This window comes from Tasmannia lanceolata, unplaced genomic scaffold (genome assembly GCF_043159265.1).
Source record: "Tasmannia lanceolata isolate RefF3 unplaced genomic scaffold, GAP_Taslan_0.1 ptg000016l, whole genome shotgun sequence".
Taxonomy (NCBI): domain Eukaryota; kingdom Viridiplantae; phylum Streptophyta; class Magnoliopsida; order Canellales; family Winteraceae; genus Tasmannia; species Tasmannia lanceolata.
Genome location: NW_027518693.1, coordinates 17,734,577 through 17,756,132, shown reverse-complemented (window position 1 = coordinate 17,756,132; position 21,556 = coordinate 17,734,577). Strand labels below are relative to the sequence as shown.

General features: G+C 39.8%; 2 protein-coding genes across 7 annotated transcripts in view; both read left to right on the top strand.

The window, feature by feature from the left end:
- The window catches only part of LOC143849136 (diaminopimelate epimerase family protein), a 40,683-nt gene that overhangs the window by 14,559 nt on the left and 4,568 nt on the right, over window positions 1–21,556 (top strand). For 5 of the 6 annotated variants that reach the window (XM_077358191.1, XM_077358188.1, XM_077358187.1 and 2 more), the window contains 2 exons: window positions 1,191–1,370; window positions 17,858–17,942. In XM_077358191.1, the coding sequence (XP_077214306.1) occupies window positions 1,191–1,370; window positions 17,858–17,942 (265 nt within the window). The remainder of the gene's footprint in view (window positions 1–1,190; window positions 1,371–17,857; window positions 17,943–21,556) is intronic. The other variant, XM_077358189.1, reaches the window with a different exon arrangement.
- Window positions 4,566–15,360, top strand: LOC143849138 (uncharacterized). Its single transcript, XM_077358193.1, has 2 exons — window positions 4,566–12,643; window positions 12,725–15,360. Exon 1 carries the CDS (start codon window positions 11,238–11,240, stop codon window positions 12,129–12,131), a length of 894 nt encoding a protein of 297 aa, XP_077214308.1. The 5' UTR covers window positions 4,566–11,237; the 3' UTR covers window positions 12,132–12,643; window positions 12,725–15,360.

The window sequence follows — 21,556 nt, the reverse complement described above, 5'->3', positions numbered from 1 at the left end:
AATGATAGAAAGCTATTGAAAATATTTCAGTCTAGACTCCATTGAAGAGATTTCTCTTTTGCCCTGGAATACGTGTTAGACTCTCACCCAGATGAGCATGATGATCTCTCTATGATGTCCCACAGGAAATTTTGGAGACTCCATTCAAAGAATTTTGGAGTCTGTCGTGCTGTGGATGTGACCCTAGGCTGCATCAGAATAGTTAAGATCTTCTAAAAAAAAATTTAAGGAGTAGCCAGCCAACACCAATAAAGTGAAATATATCATTATGTGTCAACCATAATAAGCATAATATACTTGACTCGAGCAGTTTGAAATTCAAGCCTGAAGTTCTCATGTATCGTGAATTCATTGATTTTAATTTGATGTAGAAGCTCAAGTCCAACACCCATTGCAACCCTAATAAAAATTTGGAACTTGCAATTTTCAGCTTTACTCCTAGTTGTCTCCATAGATTCCTATACACCCAATCAAGGTGCTGAAAACTGACATGTGTTCTAACCAAGGAAGCAGGATTCTTCCCTGGGAGCCTTCGATTCCCGCTCTGGCAACCTAGGTTCTAACTTCTGAGTGTGAAATTGTTTTTTGATCCCCCCCTCCCCCTCTTCTTCTCCCACACACACACTGTGTAATTTGCACAAACCCTCTAGTGTGAGCACCTTTCACATACTTTCGAAGTGTGTTACAACTGTACAATCTCGATTCCAGTTGCCGCGATTTTTTTGCAAATTGAAGAAGTCAGCTGAATATGTCTCTTTTATCGATCAATAATCTTTTATGAATTTCAAAATTCTCCGAAGTGAATTGATATTCAAATTTGTAATCATGTCTTATAAATAAAACTCATTGGTGGAAGTTTAAGAATTTGCAGTGTCCATTTGTGACTTCGGTGTTGTGGAAATTTCGGTTTTTGAAATTTCCTCTTGTTATTCGTTGAAGATTGGGCATTGCAAGTCTCATCAATTTTCAGTAAACAAACTTGATTTGCAGTGTCATCTCTTGATCTACTAAGTGGATCTCATCCAAGGTTGCCAGAGCAGGAATCGAAAGAGGGAATCGAAGGCTCCTGGTGAAGAATCCTGCTCAAGGTTGCCAGAGTGGGAATCGAAAGCGGGAATCGAAGGCTCCTAGGGAAGAATCCTGCCTCCTTGATTCTCTCTAATACTGTTTATTTATCATTTCATTTACAGGTCAGAGTTGACATGGGTCAGCCTGTACTCACGGCATCAGATATACCTACCAAACTACCAGCAAATAAGGATGGAGGTGTCGTGAAAGCAAAATTAGTAGTTGACAACATAACATGGAATGTGACCTGTGTTAGCATGGGAAATCCTCATTGTGTTACTTTTGGTACAAAAAAACACGCGGTAGGATTTCCGGAAGAGGGCAACCATAACCTGATGTTTACTGTTCTATCTTTGTCTCTTCCTTTTCCTCATGGGTGCTGACCTTTCTTTTAGTTTTTCATTTATGCTTGGACTGTGTAGTGCTTCTCGGTGTTCCAGTTCTATATCTGTAGCAAAATGCATTTCAAAATGCATCAGTTTCATATTCCCTTTTCCATGTGAAATCTTTTGTTGGTGGAAATTTTTATTGATAATAATGTTGATGGCATTTTGGGATATTTTGTTTCTCACCTTTTCTTGTGAACAAGAATGAAGGCGCACATTACTCTTGGCATGGAAGTTGAAGCTTACAGGGATAAAATATCGCTGCTGCATTTACCCTGACACCTTTGATCTGTCTTTAGATTTTAGCTAATATTGGCTCCCTCATCCTTCATATAGTGGCATACAAGCATGATTTTAAATATCTACCGAGATTTTAAATATCTACCGAAATCGACGCAAAACTTCCGAAATGTTTTTGTTTCCATCTCCACCGAAATACATACCGAAGCCGAAAGGTTCGAAACACATACCAAAACCAAAATCGTAAGTGTATTAGTGCTATACTATCAATATTTGTTACATAATTATATTTATATGAATTGCATGTGAAATGTTGTGTATGTATTATATATAAATATTTATATGAATTGCGGGTGAATGTAGTATGTTTAAAATTATTGTCATGCTCAACAGCTCATGTCACCAGGTGTTCGATGTTGTTTAACCATTATGGATGGTTGTCTTGCTCAGAGATGGTTTCTATGACTATTTATGATTATTCTAGTATTTCCTGAAGTTTCATCTTAAAATTCTGTCATTTTCATATGTTTATATACATTCTCGTGATTTTACAGGATTCCCACCGAAATTTCTAACTAAAACTGAAATGTTTCCATTTTTGTTGTGACCAAAACCGACACCTAAATCGAAATGGGATATGAGGGAAGTTTCCATATGAAGTTGCATGTATGAATGATGGGCCACCATCTCTTGCCCATTGTATAAGAGACAATTGTAGTTGATGTCATGTAAGAGTCCTAGACCTCTACATTGCCCCTGTAAATGATGCTACTGATGTTATTATTAGAAGAAAACAATCAAGCTTGGCACCCTTCAATTTTTCCACTGAAATTGCACAATATGAAAATTTCTTCGAAAATGATGGTCTGTGCTGTAGAATTGAGATGCTCTCGGCATATTAGTCTTCTAGAACCTATCACACGTCTACAAGCTTCAGGTAAGCAATTCCTTCCATCAATAATGGTTGCTTTCTTACTTAACCTAGAGATGACTTGTACTCATAGTTTTAAATTTTGACCGAAATATTTTGGTTTCGGTTTGGACTGAAACCGATAGTACATTGAATCTGGTTTTTACATGATTTCCCTGAAATTTCTTTGCGGCCGAAATTTTGGAATTTCAACCGAAAAATCATTTTTCACCCTTATTTACAAAATTTGTACCGAAATGTTAAGATTTCTACCGAAATTTAAAGATCTCCACTGAAAATTCCACTGAAATTACCTAAATTTCCATTGAAATATGAGAAAATGGTTCCTACACATATGTGTAGATAAGTTATCTACACACTAGCTTAAAATACAGTGGGGGCCACATTATTTGGGTGATCCAAACCATTCATTTTTAAGGCCCTCACATAGATAGGGTGTCCACAAAAAATCAGATCCATAGGATCATCCTAACCATTCGAACTGTGGAGGCAAAAAATGGACTAATTTGTGAAGGTTTAAAAAAAATCCATTTTACCTCCACAAATCGTAGGGTTGGGATGATCCTATGGATCTGATTTTTTGAAAACACCCTATCTATGTGAGGGCCTTTAAAATGGATGGCTGAGATCACCCAAACAATGTGGGCCCCCACTGTATTTAAAGCTAGTGTGTAGAGAACTCTCTACACATATGTGTAGGAACCGTTTTCTCTTGAAATATTATACATTTCAGTGGAAATTTAAAAAAAAAAAAAAAAAAACCTAAATTTTTGTCAAAATTTTACATGATTTCAGCCCAAATTTCCACCGAAACTGAAATATTTCAATTTCGGTGGGGGCCGAAACCGATTGAAACCAACATTTAAAATCTTGCTCATACTGTAAATCATGTTTTCCTGTTCATGCAATAAGCCAGAATTTCTCATTTCAAAACTGTCTACTTGAAAGGACGTGTACTGATGGATTAGTCTGTCAGAAAAGTGCTTGCTGTGTTTTATTTTGGGAAATGTTATCAGCACTACTGTATTTTGATGAGGGCACTCCTCACTTCATTAAAAGTACGGTATCGCCCACACCATAAGATGATCCAAACCGTCATTAGATGGGCCACAGCCTAAATAGGTTGTGCCCCAAAAATCATTTCCATATGTTGATCCTAACCCTCTGATCTGAATGTTAGAGGGTTGATCCTAACCCTCTATGTATCTGGGGGTTAGGATCATCCTATGGAAATAATTTTTGAGGCACAACCTATTTAGGTTGTGGCCCATCTAATGGACGGTTTGGATCATCCTATGGTGAGGGCCATACCGTACTTTTAATAAAGTGAGGAGTGCCTTCATCAAAATACAGTAGTGCAGATAACATTTCCCTTTATTTTTCTAGAGATATGCATATCAGCCTTTTAGGTATAAGCGATGGAGATCTACCCTATTCCTCTCTGGACTCTGGGTGCTTGGAAATAATGTGATATTGTACAAAGAACCAAATAAATCAAGGTTGGGTTCAAAGTGGTGTCAGCAAATGTATTTGCAGAATTCAAACTAGAATGTGATCAAGTCACTGACAAGCTTTTTGGTATTCTGATTTCTCAGGTTATATATACTGCGATCATGTATTGGGGGAGGGGCAGATTAGTCATCCATTGTGTTTCTCTCTTCTATATTAGTCAAATTCCCTCTGGATATTTTGAGCATATAACAACTTCACTCACTCAAGCAATAGGTTTTGGTCATTTAACAGCATATAGTGGGTCAAACAATTAGAATAGATTTCGAAACTATGCTACATCTACCAGGGGCACTGTATTCAGCGAAGCATCTATCCAAAGCCTACCCTTGCTAATTTCCAAAATCTTCAACAGAATGTTGGAGAATTCCCTGAATGCCAGTTCCTGACCTATGATACCACATGATTGTGATTTATCTATAATACTAGTAAAAATGCACGTGCGTTGCACGTGCTATCCCTTTAAATTATCCATTTATAATTGTTCAGACCACATCATAGGTTGATCTAAACTATCCATGTGATGGAACCATGGTTTTAAATTTCGACCGAGGGAACCGAAACTGAAATTTCCTGAAATCCAATTTTTCGCTAAATACCAAATTTCCATTTTTTGGACTTTTTTTTTTAAAAAAAGGAAAAATTATTAAAAAAATGCAAAGTTTTATCTAAATTGTTAATAAAGGGTAGTGATTTGAAAATTATAAAATAAGGGATGTTAGGTGAGAGAGTATGAGTTTTAGGACAAATATACCCCCACTTGGTTTTTCCCACCATTTTTTATGCTCTAATCCCTAAGCTTTTTTCACCAACCCACTTCACGTTTTTCTTTCTTCTTCCCCACCCATCCAATGTGAAAAACACCCTTTGCAACCATTACCATCCTTTGGAAGCTCCAATCCCATTGTATTTTGTAAAAAAAAAACACCATTACTTGTCACAAATTTGAACTTGGGTGATAAACATAGCTCCAATTTGGTTCGTAGTGGTTCCGGGGTAGAAAATGTTGTTCTGTACTGGTTCCGGGGTATAAAATGTGGTTCTCTAGTGGTTCCGAGGTATAAAATGTGGTTTCCTACTAGGTTCAGGGGTATAAATGTGGTTCTGGGGTACGAAATGTGGTTCCGTAGTGGTTTTGGCGTAAAAAATGTGGTTCCCAAGGGGTTCCGGGGTTGAAAATGTGGTTCTCTAGTGGTTACGGGGTATAAAATGTGGTTCCCTAGTGGTTACGAGGTATAAAATGTGGTTCCCTAGTAGTTGCGGAGTATAAAATGTGGTTCCTAGTGGTTATGAGGTATAAAATGTGGTTCCGTAGTAGTTGCGGGGTATAAAATGTGGTTCCCTACTGGTTCCGGGGTATAAAATGTGGTTCCCTAGTGGTTCCAAAGTATAAAATGTGGTTCCGTAGTGGTTCAGGGGTATAAAATATGGTTCCCTAGTGGTTCCAGGGTATGAAATGTGGTTCCCTAGTGGTTCCGGCGTATGAAATGTGGTTTCCAAGTGGTTCCGGGGTATAAAATGTGGTTCCGTACTAGGTTCGGGGTATAAAATGTGGTTCCCTAGTGGTTCTGGGGTATGAAATATGATTCCCTAGTGGTTCCGGCGTATAAAATATGGTTCCCAAGTGGTTCCGGGGTAGAAAATGTGGTTCCCTAGTGATTCCAGGGTATAAAATGTGGTTCCTTAGTGGTTACGAGGTATAAAATGTGGTTCCTTAGTGGTTACGAGGTATAAAATGTGGTTCCGTAGTGGTTGCGAGGTTCCGCAGTGGTTCCGGGGTATAAAATGTGGTTCCCAAGTGCTTCCGAGGTATAAAATGTGGTTCCGTGGTGGTTCAGGGGTATAAAATATGGTTCCCTAGTGGTTTTAGGGTATGAAATGTGGTTCCCTAGTGGATCCGGCGTATAAAATGTGGTTCCCAAGTGGTTCCAGGGTATAAGAGTGGTTCCCTAGAGGTTCCGGTGTATAAAATGTGCTACTTAGTGGTTCTAGGGTAGAAAATTTGGTTCCATAGTGGTTCCGAGGAATAAAATGAGTTTTCCTAGTGGTTCCGGGGTATAAAATGTGGTTCCCGAGTGGTCCCGGGGTAAAAAATGTGGTTCCCTAGTGGTTCCAGGGTAGAAAATGTGGTTCCCTAGTGGTTTCGAGGTATAAAATGTGGTTTCGTAGTGGTTGCGGGGTATAAAATGTGGTTCCCTAGTGGTTCCAGGGTATGAAATGTGATTCCCGAGTGGTCCCGGGGTAGAAAATGTGGTTCCCTAGTGGTTTCGGGGTAGAAAATGTGGTTCCCTAGTGGTTCCGAGGTATAAATGTGGTTCTGTAGTGGCTGCGGGGTATAAAATGTGGTTCCCTAGCGGTTTCCAGGTATAAAATGTGTTTCCCTAGTGGTTCCGAGGTATAAAATGTGGTTCCCGAGTGGTCTCGGGGTAAAAAATGTGGTTCCTTAGTGGTTCCGGGGTAGAAAATGTGGTTCCCTAATGGTTCTGAGGTATAAAATGTGGTTCCGTAGTCGTTGCGGGGTATAAAAGGTGGTTCCCTAGTGGTCCCGGGGTATGAAATGTGGTTCCCGAGTGGTCCCGAGGTATGAAATGTGGTTCCCAAGTGGTCCCGGGGTAAAAAATGTGGCTCCCAAGTGGTTACAGGGTATACGATGTGGTTCCCTAGTGGTTCCGGGGTATAAAATGTCGTTCTGTACTGGTTCCGGCGTATAAAATATGGTTCCCATGTTGTTCCGGGGTAGAAAATGTCGTTCCCTAGTTGTTCCACGGTATAAAATATGGTTCCCTAGTGGTTCCGGGGTAGAAAATGTAGTTCCCGAATGGTCCGGGGTAGAAAATGTGGTTCCCTAGGGGTTCCGAGGTATAAAATGTGGTTCCGTAGTGGTTCCGGGGTATAAAATGTGGTTCCCTAGTAGTTTCTGGGTAGAAAATGTGGTTCCCAAGCGGTTCTGAGGTATAAAACGTGGTTCCGAGGTATAAAATGTGGTTCCCTAGTGGTTCCTGCGTATAAAATGTGGCTCCCAAGTGGTTCTAGGGTATAAGATGTGGTTCCCTAGTGGCTCCGAGGTGTAAAATGTCGTTCCCTAGTAGTTCCGGCATATAAAATGTGGATCCCTAGTGGTTCCGGGGTAGAAAACGTGGTTCCCGAGTGGTCCCGAGGTAGAAAATGTGGTTTGAAAATATGGTTCCCTAGTGGTCCCGGGGTATAAAATGTGGTTCTCTAGTGGTTCCGAGGTATGAAATGTGGTTCCGTAGTGGTTCCGGGGTATAAAATGTAGTTCCCTAGTGGTTCTGGGGTATTAAATGTGGTTCCCTAGTGGTTCCGGTGTATAAAATATGCCTCCTAAGTGGTTCCAGGGTATAAGATGTGGTTCCGTAGGGGTTCCGGGGTATAAAATGTCGTTCCATAGTGGTTTCGGCATATAAAATGTGGTTCCCTAGTGGTTCTGGGGTATAAAATGTGGTTCCCTAGTGGTTCCGAGGTATAGAATGTGGTTCCATAGTGGTTCAGGGGTATAAAATGTGGTTCCCAAGTGGTTCCGGGGTATAAGATGTGTTTCCCTATTGGTTCCGTTGTATAAAATGTGGTTACCTAGTGGTTTCAGGTTAGAAAATATGGTTCCCTAGTGGTTCCAAGGTATAAAATGTGTTTCCCTAGTGGTTCCGGGGTATAAAATGTGGTTCCCGAGTAGTCTCGGGGTAGAAAATGTGGTTCCCTAGTGGTTCCGAGGTATAAAATGTGGTTCCGTAGTGGTTCCGGGGTATAAAATGTGGTTCCCTGTGGTTCCGGGGTAGAAAATGTGGTTCCCTGTGGTTCCGGGGTAGAAAATGTGGTTCCCTAGTGGTTCCGAGGTATAAAATGTGGTTCCGTAGTGGTTCCGTGGTATAAAATGTGGTTCCATAGTGGTTCCGACGTATAAAATGTGGTTCCTAAGTGGTTCCGGGGTATAAGATGTGGTTCCCTAGTGGTTCCGGTGTATAAAATGTGGTTCCTTAGTGGTTCCAGGGTAGAAAATATGGTTCCCTAGTGGTTCCGAGGTATAAAATGTGTTTCCCTAGTGGTTCCGAGGTAGAAAATGTGGTTCCCTAGTGGTTCCGACGTATAAAATGTGGTTCCTAAGTAGTTCCGGGGTATAAGATGTGGTTCCCTAGTGGTTCCGGTGTATAAAATGTGGTTCCTTAGTGGTTCCAGGGTAGAAAATATGGTTCCCTAGTGGTTCCGAGGTATAAAATGTGTTTCCCTAGTGGTTCTGGGGTATAAAATGTGGTTCCCGAGTGGTCCCGGGGTAGAAAATGTGGTTCCCTAGTGGTTCCGAGGTATAAAATGTGGTTCAGTAGTGGTTCCGAGGTATAAAATGTGTTTCCCTAGTGGTTCTGGGGTATAAAATGTGGTTCCCGAGTGGTCCCGGGGTAGAAAATGTGGTTCCCTAGTGGTTCCGAGGTATAAAATGTGGTTCAGTAGTGGTTCCGAGGTATAAAATGTAGTTCCCTAGTGGTTTCGGCGTATAAAATATGGCTCCCAAGTGGTTCCAGGGTATAAGATGTGGTTCCGTAGTGGTTCCGGGGTATAAAATGTGGTTCCCTAGTGGTTCCGGCATATAAAATGTGGTTCCTTAGTGGTTCCGAGGTATAAAATGTGGTTCCGTAGTGGTTCAGGGGGTATAAAATGTGGTTCCCTAGTGGTTCCAGGGTATAAAATGTGGTTCCGGGGTACAAAATGTGGTTCCGGGGTATAAGATGTGGTTCCCTATTGGTTCCGGTGTATAAAATGTGGTTCCCTAGTGGTTCCAAGGTAGAAAATATGGTTCCCTAGTGGTTCCGAGGTATAAAATGTGTTTCCCTAGTGGTTCTGGGGTATAAAATGTGGTTCCCGAGTGGTCCCGAAGTAGAAAATGTGGTTCCCTAGTGGTTCCGAGGTATAAAATGTGGTTCCGTAGTGGTTCCGGGGTATAAAATGTGGTTCCCTACTGGTTCCGGGGTAGAGAATGTGGTTCCCTAATGGTTCCGAGGTATAAAATGTGGTTCCGTAGTGGTTGTGGGGTATAAAATGTGGTTCGGTAGTTGTTTCGGGGTATGAAATGTGGTTCCTTAGTGGTTCCGACGTATAAAATATGGCTCCCAAGTTGTTCCAGGGTATAAGATGTGGTTCTGTTGTTGTTCCGGGGTATAAAATGTCGTTCCCTAGTGGTTCCGGCTTATAAAATGTGGTTCTCTAGTGGTTCCGGGGTAGAAAATGTCATTCCCTAGTGGTTGCAGGGTAGAAAATATGGTTCCTTAGTGGTTCCGAGGTATGAAATGTGGTTCCCTAGTGGTTCCGGTGTATAAAATGTGGCTCCTAAGTGGTTTCAGGGTAGAAAATATGGTTCTGTAGTCGTTCCGAGGTATAAAATGTGTTTCCCTAGTGGTTCCTGGGTATCAAATGTTGTTCCCAACTACTTCCGGGGTATAAAATGTGGTTTCCTAGTGGTTCCGGGGTATAGAATGAGGTTCCCTAGTTGTTCTGAGGTATAAAATGTGGTTTCGAGGTATAAAATGTGGTTCCAAGAGTCTAACTTATTGTTCCAATTGTGGTTCTAACATTCTAAAGTGGTTGTATCATTGTAAATGGTTGTTCATAGTTTGAAATAATGGTTCTTATCCTAATAGGGTGTGCGAAAATGGTGGAAATAAGGGCTTCTTTTATCTTACACGTTGATGGGTACTTGAAGGATGAAGTATCATTTCAGTATATTGGCGGGACGAAGATACCTTTAATTGTGAATCGGCATATAAAATTTTCAAAATTTGAGTCTCTAGTTTACCAAAAAATTGAGACCACAGCAACCGGTATCTCGCTATCTATAAAATGTCGATATGTCGTGGATCCATATCAAATCTTGTTGTACGACATTCGAAATGATGATGACCTAAGTATGGTGATGATGCTTTTTGAGAATAGCCTCTTCAATTCTATGAGTCTGTATATAACCAAAGAGTACAAAGTAGGAGGAATTAGTTCTGCACCGATCCTCAGCCGGAGGTAAAATATTCACTCAGGTGGAAATTTTCATTCTTTGAACTCTCATTCCATTACACTATGAAGATCATATTTTATATGGAAATATTTGTGAACCTTCCTCTCGTCCTCTTGAACCGGCATTGAACCCCAGAAATAATTCCATCCGTGCAGCCTCAGCAACACCTAATCAAAATGACATTGCTGGTCCCAAGAACATACCAATATTGGGCATAATCCGAAAAGATACCAATATTGCTCGGAATCGGAAAAGATATTCAGTGGACTTGAACCAAGACTATGAGGACCCTATTTTTAATGAGACAGAGGAAAATATAACTCAACATATGAGCTTTGCCATATAATCTTTTAATTACTAATTACATTTACTTGGCCAGTTCTATGTTTGTCTCATACAACATTCATTCTAAGGTACTCCTTACTATGCAGGCACGATGCAGAGTTCAACAGGGATTTCCATAGTGATATGCATGTTAGTGATGTCATTGAATGCGAGGATGGTAACAATATAGAGGGTGATGATACATTTCGTGATGATGACTTTGTTGATGACAGTGAGTGCGAAGGTGACTTTGGTAAGGAAGATGAATGCGAAGGTGTATGCCCCCTGATTGGTCTACAGAACGTTGTGGGCGACCCGTTCTGTAATACGTATACAAGGGAACCGTTGGAAGTAGATGAGATGGTTGTAGATGAATTAAATGAGGGACGTATAGAACTTAAGGAGATCAAGGTGGGGGGAATCTTCCCGAATTTGAAAGTATTTAAGAACCAAGTCAAAGAGTATGCAATTGAACGGAAGTTTGTATACGTCCCCGTAGACTCAAAGGCTACAAAGTATGCCGTTAGATGCAAGGACAAAAGTTGCCCCTTTAGAATCAGTGGGAGAAATTATTTAGATCATGTTAGGGTAAAAAGGTTTGTGCCAGAGCATACATGTTCACGTACTTTGAGGGGTAATGATCATCCCCTTGTCACAGCAGCTTGGGCAGCATACACCTGCCTTGGGTTATTTCCCCGCCCAGGAGACGTGAGGCCTACTTTGATAAGAGCATACATCAAGGATAAGTGGGGTATAACTATAAGCTATGCGAAGGCTTTCAATGCCAAGGTCCATTATACACGAAATAATGTGTGGAAATGCGGAGGCGTCTTACCGCATCCTTCCTGCATATGCTCAAGAGATGGGGAGATGCAATCCTGGCACCATTATGCGTGTATATCGAAGTCGGGAGCTATGGAGGGGTGGAGATCATACATTTGGTCGTTTATTTTGGTCATTCGGCCCTAGCATACGCGCCTTCAGTCGAACAATTAGACCACTGATACTAATTGATGGGACACATTTGCGAGTCAAATATAAAGGAATTTTATTGGCTGCGACTGCAGTAGATGGTGACGGTGGATTATTTCCGTTAGCATATGCAGTGATTGAGAATGAGATGTATGAGAGCTGGCTATGGTTTCTTCGTTTACTCCGCCAGCTGGTGATACCAGCAGAAAAAAACAACAACAAATTCACGATTTCCTCTGATCGGATGAAGGGTTTGCCTAGAGCTATTGACGAAGCATTGCCGGGATCATACCATAGCTACTGTACTCGTCACCTCAATGCCAATTTCCTGAAGACCTTTAAGAGTCAAATACTTTGCAAACTATTTTCGAGAGCTGCATATGCTTTAAGGGAGAGAGACTATAAGGAGACGATGGAATGTATTAAAGCGAAGAATGCAAAAGCAGAGAAATGGTTATCTGAGATTCCTAAAGAAAACTGGGCTAATGTATACTTTAAAGGGTCTAGGTGGAATATGTTGACAACTAATGCAGCGGAGTCCTTCAACAACGTATTAAATGGCGCACGGGAGTTACCGATCGCGGCTCTAGTCGATCACACTAGATGGAAAGTACAAGACTACTTCCACCTTCACCGCAAGGCTGCTTCTGAATGGAAAACGCATTTGACCCATAATGCAGAAAAATAGTTAGACAGATTATGTCTGTATGGCAGTAAGTTTACACCCCGGTCGTGTAGTTGGAATGAATATGAAGTGATATCATCAACTAATATGGACCGTGTGGACTTAGAGAAGAGAACGTGTACGTGTGGTCTTTTCCAAATGATGGGATTGTCGTGTGGGCATGCCATAACAGCCATGGGAGTAAACAAGCTGGACAAATATAGGTACTGCCATGATTGGTTTTTGGCTTCAACTTATCGGACTACATATGAGGAGGTGATTCACCCTACTTTAGATCGAACACAATGGCCGGAGCCATCCCATGTTATAGAAGTAGTGTTGCCACCACGAGAAAGAAGACAGCCTGGACGACCCAAAAAAGTACGAATGGAAAGAGGGCTGCAATTTGGACAACATCACAACTGCAAATCATGTGGGGAACCTGGACACAACAAAAGAACGTGCAAAAATCTCCCCCTCGTAAATCGTCAGTTAAATATGACTCCCATCGGTCCATCCGCACCTACAGAAAATAGGTATGTTCCATTATTACTCACTCGATATGATTTCTATATTATACCCATCATTTTATTGATTGTTGCAAGTTTCTCTTGTAGGTCCGATGTGTCATTCGCACCTCCTTTCTTTGCTTAGGGATGAAGTTGTTGGTTTTTTTGTACATGATACTTACTCACACGGAATTGGTAGAAATTAAACGTTATTGTAGCCACTATTTGGCTGGAACTGTACATTGATTTTATGTTTACCTCTCTCTCTCTCTATATATATATCTCTCTCTCTAATAGTATTAAATTGGTTCGAAGAGTGCAAGTTGTGTTCGGGACATTCTAATAGTATTACATTGGTTGTACAACTGATCATGACTATTGTAAAGGTGTTTTAAACATGTTGGAACCATTACGTAGGCCTCGGAACCACTAAAAATACCTGTTCCAAGACTGTAAATTATGGTTCCAAGAGTCCAACTACTGTTTCATACATTTTAATAGTATATTATTGGTTGTAAAAGTGATGGGTAATGTATCATTGCTGTTGGAAATATCATTGGGGTTCGAAGAGTCTAAATTATTGTAGGTTGAATTTGTATAAGGTAGGCCCCCTCTTTGAAACACAATCAATGCTAATGAAGACCCCATACACCCCTTCGAACCCCATACCCGAATCTAAACACGACCGAAAACTCACTGGGCACACATTGTTTGGATCATCATATCATCATAACCCTTCCATCTGTGAACCAACAATGACTACTTAGCCCTACTCGGAAGTCCGAACCAAGATTCGGACTTCCGACAAAAATCCACTGATATGGGCATTGCACTGGACTTCATTCGGAAGTCCGCCTCGGAAGTCCGACACAAGTATCGGACTTCCGACCGGAGTCCAGTGACATGGCTCTTATATCGAAATTTCGTTCGGAAGTCCGAGTCGGAATTCTGAAACTATTTTCGGACTTCCAAATGAAGTCCAGTAGAATGGCCATATCACTGGACTCCATTCGGAAGTCCGAACTTTGGTCGGATTTCCGAACAACCATTCGGACTTCCAAATGGAAACCAGTAGAATGGATTCGGGAATGGGGTTTGGATGGGCGTATGGGGTCTTCATTAGCATTGCCTGTGTTTCAAAGAGGGGGCAACCTTATACAAATTCAAACCACAAGGGGGTTTACAGGTAACTGTTTAAGCTTTCAATAGAGACAATGGGTACAAGTATATTTTATTTACAAAACAGCACCCATAATACATACAAACAATGGGTACAAGTCATCCCTCAAAGTTATTACAACAACAATTCCCCAAACCATCTCACTACCTCTTTCATACAGTAATCTATCAATACATTACACACTGTCCTAGATATACCAGTTAATAAAGTATTCTATCTAAAGTCTCAAAAATCCCATAAATAATCGTTCTACCTCTTTCCCTTCTGTCAAAAGAGTGAAAAACAAAATCGATAACGGTCCTTCTGCCAACAAAATCAAATGAAACCCTTTCAAAACAAAAATAAAACCCTTGGCCACCACAATTAAACCCTTTAAACCTACAAATCCTGAATGAAATCCTTCGAAACCACAGTTAGACCTTTGAAAACAAATGGAACCCTTTCGAACCCTAAATGAAACCCTTCAAAACATAGAAACCCTAAATTAAATCCTTGGAAACCATAGCGAAATACTTGGAAACTAAGAAAATATTTGGTTTCAAAAATATATTTGTTTCAACCCATCGAAACCCAAAAGAAACGAAAAGCAACAAAACGAAACCCTTTGCAAACCATTTGATACCATTGATAAACTAGAAATCAAGTGAAACCTTTTCAAACCATAACACATGAACTAATTATAGCTTCATACAATTTCAATAATGGTTCCAAGTATTTAAGATCCAACCCTTGAAGAACAAAACCCAAAAAAAGAAACCCTGATTTAAAAAATACCTTCGGAGAGTTCAAGTAGTGGTTTTGTAAAGAGGATTATGAATCCCGGCAACATTGGAATAGATGTTCGACGACGAGCGAAACTTTCCGGCAAGAACAATCTCCGTCGGCGAGGAATGGAAGAGAGAAATCGAGTGTAAAAAGGTAAATGGGGGAGAAGGGTAAAACGAGTGGTTAAAGAGGAAGGAAGGGTATTTTAGTAATCTTTCATTCTCTACTGATCCTAAAACATTGAAACCTTTTGAACCCAAAAATTAAACTATTGAAACCCTTCAGAAACAAAAATGGTTCCAACTATATACAAAAAAGAAACCAAAGATGAACCCATTGAAAAATGCCGAAATAGAGGATCCTTGGAACCACAAATATAAGGGTTGGAACCACAAGGTAGAGAGTTGGAACCACAATTGAACCAAAATTGACAATTAGGATAATTATTTCCACAGAATGAACAATAGGAACCACTATTTTCAGATTTCGAACCACTTGAAACACAGTATTAGACAGTTGGAATCATAATCAGTGGTTACAAGGATCCTTGGAACCATTTCAAGGGTTCTAAAGTCTCAAAAATCCGAAAAATAATGGTTCTGCCTCTTTCCCTTCTGTCAAAAGAGTGCAAAACAAAATCGATAACGGCCCTTCTGCCAACAAAATCAAATGACACAATTTGAAAACAAAAATAAAACCCTTGGCCACCAAAATAAAACCTTAAAAACCTAAAAATTCCGAATGAAATCCTAACAAACCACAATTAGACCTTTCATAACAAATGGAACCCTTTGGAACCCTAAATGAAACCCTTGAAAACATAGAAACCCTAAATTAAATCCTTCGAAACCATAGTCAAATACATGGAAACTAAGAAAATATTTGGTTTCTAAAATATATTTCTTTCATTCCATCCAAACCCTAAAAAAACGAAAATCAACAAAATGAAACCCGTTCCAAACCATTTGAAATCATTGATAACCTAGAAATCAACTGAAACCTTTTGAAACCCTAACACAGGAACTAATTATAGCTTTATACAATTTCAATAATGGTTCTAACTATTTCATTTCCAACCCCCCAACAAGAAAACCCAAAAAATGAACCCTAGATTAAATGGTTTAAAAAATACCTTGGGAGAGTTGAAGTAGTGGTTGTCGCAAGAGGAGCTACACTTTCCGGCGAGGACCGAAGCTTTCCGGCAAGAATAGTCACCGCCGGCGAGGTAAAAGGGGGAAAACGAGTGAAAAAACAAGTGAAAAAAGAGAGAAAACGAGTGAAAAAAGGTAAAAGGGGGGGAGAAAGGGTAAAACGAGTGGTTAAAGTGATGGGAGGGTATTTTAGTCATTTTCCATTCCCTACCGTACCTGCCAGCCCTTTTCTCATGAATTTGAAAACCCCACCCTTGATTCACAATATAACGTAAACTTTGCATTTTTTTCATAATTTTCCCAAAAAAAAAAATTGTTACAAAATTTTGGCCGAAATTTCGGAATTTCGGTCTGAAATTTCGGAATTTATTAAATACTCTTTTTAATTTCTTACCAAATTTCGAGCGAACTTCGAAATTTCGGTTTTCCCAGGGACCGAAACCGGTATTTTAAACCATGGATGGAACACAACATCAATAGGTTGTGCCCGTAAAATCATTTCCATAGGCTGATCCTAGCCCTCCGATCTATAGAGGTTTCCATGATTGTTGTTCCTCTTAAGGTGCCCAGAATTCGTCAATATTTTTACTTGTGTCTTGCATTCGTAATATCAACATTTCTGTAATTTGACCAGAACATAGTGAATAAGGAAAAGTAGTTTTTTCGTCATCGTTAGGAGTGCAACTTGGGTGGCAACCCGACCCAATTCGGGTTGGGTTGGGTTGGGCTGACCCGATTTGATATGGTACCAATTGTTGACCACCTCAACTGAAGTCGGGTTGTTTTGGATTTTGAGAACCAATAGTGAGTCACCAATTGATGATCCAAACCGTCCATTGTGGATTGTGGAGACTATTTCAATGTTGAAAAAGAAAGACACAAATATATAGAACTTCAGATGGAATCGAAATTCGGGTTTCGGGTCGGGTCGGGTTGGCCGACAGCCCAACCCGACCCAACCTGATTTCCAATTGGGGTTGATTTTTCCCAACCCAACCCAATTTGCGAAAAAGCTTAACCCGACCCAACCCAAATTCGAGTTGAACCCGACCTGTGTGGGAACATCCAAGTAACAACGACGGTTTGAAATTATATATAGTGCTAATGTCCTCACTACCATATTTTATAATGGCACTACTCACCGTATTTTGATGATCGCACTCCTCACTCTATTAAAATGTACGGTATGCTCCGTACCCTGTATCGGTACTTTTCGTATATTTTACCCTAAAATAATTTCTCATAGAGATAGATGTTAGATATCAGCAAAGGGGTTAATGGTAAAAGAGTAATGCTGACGTGTAAATCCCAGATCAAAAGAAAAGAAATTTCTTTTGGATGGGCCACTTCCTACATAGGTTGTGCCCCAAAAATAATTTTCATAGGTTGATCCGAACCCTCCGATCTATAGAGAGTTATCGGTTGATCTAAACCGTTCATGTGATGGAACACAACATTAATCGGTTCTGCCCGTAAAACCATTTCCATAGGTTGATCCTAGCCCTCCAATCGATATAGGCTAATCCTAGCCCTCCAATCGATAGGGGTTTCCATAATTGTTGTTCCTCTTCAGGTGCCCGGAATCCATCAATATTTTGTAGGTGTCCTGCATGAGTAATATAAAGTAGTTCTTTCGTCATTGTCATATGTCTTTACCTCTTCTTGGTAGTTTTTTGCCGTAATTGTCATAGATAGGTACCCGTGTCGGTACTTTCGTATGTAGATTACGATTTTACCCTCAAATAATTTCTCACAGAGACAGATGTTAGATATCAGCAAAGGGGTTAATGGTAAAAGAGTAATGCTGACGTGTGGATAAAAAAGGTGGGACACAAGGGAAATAACGGCAAATGACACAAATGCCCTTACATGTGGGATACAATTGGAATTTTGGCAGTGGGACACAAGCAGAAATAACAGCAAAGGGTGGACCACATTAACCCATCATTTTGCCTTTATATATAGTAGTTAGATTTATTGTTGAAAGATGACAATGTCAAAAAATAACATTTTTTTAATGTGATTTTTTGTGTGTTAGAAATGACATGTCTTCAACTACATATGCACATTAGCCATTTGTTGGGATGATATTTTCCCATTGTTTACCTTGTATGATTTTCATTTTCTCATGCTGGCATTGTGCAGGGTTTGCAGGTCGATGACTTAAAGTTGGCAGAAATAGGTCCAAAATTTGAGCACCATGAAATGTTCCCTTCTCGAACCAACACAGGTCAGCTTATGTCTTTCCTCATAGGCTCTTTTGAAAGTGCGGTTGGTTGTACCTTACAGTGAATTCATAAATCTGAGTCTTGGATTGTTTTTTCAAGTCAACTTGTATCATCAGATACAAATCTCTGTTGATGTTCCCAGTACAACCTATAAACACTTAGATGTTAGCTGCCTTTTTCTTATTTAACTCCATGGAAAATAAAGAATATTTGAAACAATTCAGTTTGAAATTCTAGTTTTCACTTGAACCTTCTTAACACTTTTGATGGTCTTTAATTGGATTTCCTGTATCTATAAGAAACTTCAGAACGTTGTAACAGAATGTTGGTGGATCTTAATATGTTAATATATAGGGGAATGATATTCGCACTACCCTGTTTCAGTAACGGCACTAATCATCATGTTTTACACGTTTTAACCAGCTTTTGAAAGCTATTACAATTCCCAAAAAGCTCTCAGCAGCTAATCAGAAAAATGTAAATCAAAGTGATAAGTGCCATTATAAAAACTTGGTAGTGTGGATATCAGTCCCCTATATATAATGGGTCTATGGCTTTTGCCAGCCAATTCTAGTGTACCATGCCTTGACAAGCATTGTGTTGTGAATTGTTTGTGCTGCGGTGCTGCCAATGAGATTGAAAATATGAAAGATATAATTTATTTTGTTTCTGAGGAAGTCTCCGCCAGGCGTCAATCATCTTGAACTATGTGGAGAGTCATATATGGAGTTGTTTATGAATGTGAAGTTTATTCTCAAAATGGTTGCATGTCTATGAGGCTCCTCAAAGGTCCTAAGATGGAGCTCAATTGATGCGAGTGGTATATGACAATCTGTCTGGGGAGTGGTATGTGACAATTTCAGTATTGGGCTGCTTGGGTTGCATGATGGTAACTTAATAAAAGCAACTCTGGGGCAAGGCTTCAGATACTTGACAATATACAAGTATACCAGCTATGCATTTAGGGTATGTTTGGATGCGCGGCATAGGCTCGGAGAGTAGTGGAATGAGAAGTCAAAAGGAAGGAGACAAGCAGTGGATTTGTCTAGAATTACCTCTCGGAGAAGAGTGGAATAGATTACAGTAGTGTTTGGTTGCGCGGCATAGACTCGGAGAGTAGGGGAAAAAGTAGGGGTGTCATTACCGATATATATATATATATATATATATATATATATATATATATATATATATATGAGGAAAGTGTTGGTGAGCTTAAGCTCACCAAACTTATGGTGAGCTTAAGCGCCCCAATCACATGGGTCCCACATTTTCTGTGGTGATCCAAACCATTCATTTGCAAGGCCCTATCATAGATAGGGTGTGTACCAAAAATCAGCTCCATAAGATCATCCTAACCCCTCCATTTGTGGAGGACAAAAATGGGCAGATTTGTGGACAAATAATGTCTGTCCATTTTGACCTCCACAAATGGATGGGTTAGGATGATCCTATGGAGCTGCTTTTTGGTACACACCCCATCTATGTAAGGGCCTTTCAAATGAATGCTTTGGATCATCCTAACAAAGTAGGCCCCAATGTGATTGGGCGCTTAAGCTCACCAACACTTTCCTCTCTCTCTCTCTCTCTCTCTCTCTCTATATATATATATATATATATATATATAGAGAGAGAGAGAGAGAGAGAGACCATTTCCAAGATTTTCAACTGAAATTCTCCCTTTTTTGTAGAATATGGTTTGAAAGTGAAGAGGAGACATGAATGCCACATGGGCAGACAAGCATTACTTATGTCAGAAACATGTTAGGGAGTCTCTTGGAAGTTTGATGCAATATTGGCAACTAAATGAGGAATTGCCTTTACTGTTCTTTCAAAATTCCAATGGATGCCGAGCGTTTGTGCAACCAAACACTGCCTAGGAATTTTCTCATCTTGTCCATTAGATTAAGCAGCAACTTCATGGTGAAATTAGTTAGTTCCCAATGAAATTCAAAATCATCTTCATGCAAGTATTCAAGGTCCCTGACTATCAATGGGATTTAAATTCCATTTCAGATCTCTGCGACAATCTGGAGATGGAGTTTTTGGGTTTGCTGCACCAGTCGTCGAAAACTCAACCTTTGAGGTTAATAAACATTCAAAACCACCGCGGCAACGGAGAGGATTGGTATCTGGAGATGGGTTTATTATTAGCTTTTTAGCGTGGGCCTTTGTAATCCCCAAGCGCACCACCATTTTTTTTCACTGCTTTGTATTTTCATTTGGTTATTGTTTAACAACAAAATGAAGTATTTGAGACACTTCTTTGAATTCATGAGATTGATGAGACTTTCAGAGATATTTGACATCATAGATATTTATTCATGCTTGTTATATCCATAAGCAAGCAAATTCAATAGTGTATGCTTGACAGGGATAGTTGGAGAGGTTTTATCATTAGAATTATGTTTTTTTTTTCCGCGCGCGTGTGTGTATGCTTGCGGGTGATGATGAGGTGCACAGTATGAGTTGTACTTCTTTTATCAAGAGTTAGGTCCATGAATGATTGTGAAGGGCATAGTTTTAAATTTCTGTCGAAACAACACAAAATGACCGAAATATTTCTGTTTTAATCCATACCAAAAGACATGCCAAAACCGAAACACACAAAATGACCGAAATATTTCTGTTTTAATTCATGCCGAAAGACATGCCAAAACTGATTCGCATAGTAAACCCAAAGCAGTAACTGCATTAGTAGTATACTATATGATTATATATTACATACTAATATTTAGGGAAAACTGTTTCTGAGCTTGAGCTCAGGTAGCTTATCTGAGCTCGAGCGTCAAAAACTCATGTGGGCCACATTTTTGGGGTGATCCAAAGCATTCATTTGAAAGGCCCTTACATAGATAGGGTGTGTACCAAATATCAGGTCCATAAGATCATCCTAACCCATCCAAAAGTGGAGGGCAAAATGGACATATACTATTTCTTCACAAATCTGCCCATTCCCCCTCGACAAATGGAAGGGGTAGGATGATCCTAACCACTTGAATTTTTTTGTGGACACCCTCTCTATGTAAGGGCCTTTCAAATGAATGCTTTGGATCACCCCAAAAATGTGGGCCCACACTGTTTTGGAGCTTGAGCTCAGATAAACTTATCTGAGCTCGAGCTCAAAGCAAGGTTTTAAATTTCGGTTTCGGCCTCCATGGAAATGGAAATGTTTCGGTTTCGGTGGAAATTTCGATGGAAATCCTGTAAAATCATGGAAACATATGCAAATGATGACATTTTAGGAAATGCTAGAATAAACTCAAACACACACTTAGAAACAATCACATAAGCAAGACAACCATCCATAATGGTTTAAGAACATCTAACACCTACTGATATGCATTGTCGCACGTGTCTAATAATTTAGTAAATACCAATTTTCATATGTAATTGATATCAATATTTATATATAATACATGCACTACATTTCGTATGCAATTTATATAAATATAATTATGTGATACATACTGATACAAGATACATCTATTACATTTACGATTTTGATTTATACATTTCGGTTTCGGTTTCGGTGTGGATGGAAACGATAAATTTTGGTCGTTTCGTTTCGGTGGAAATTTAAAACCACGTCTCAAAGACAGTTTTCCCTGATATT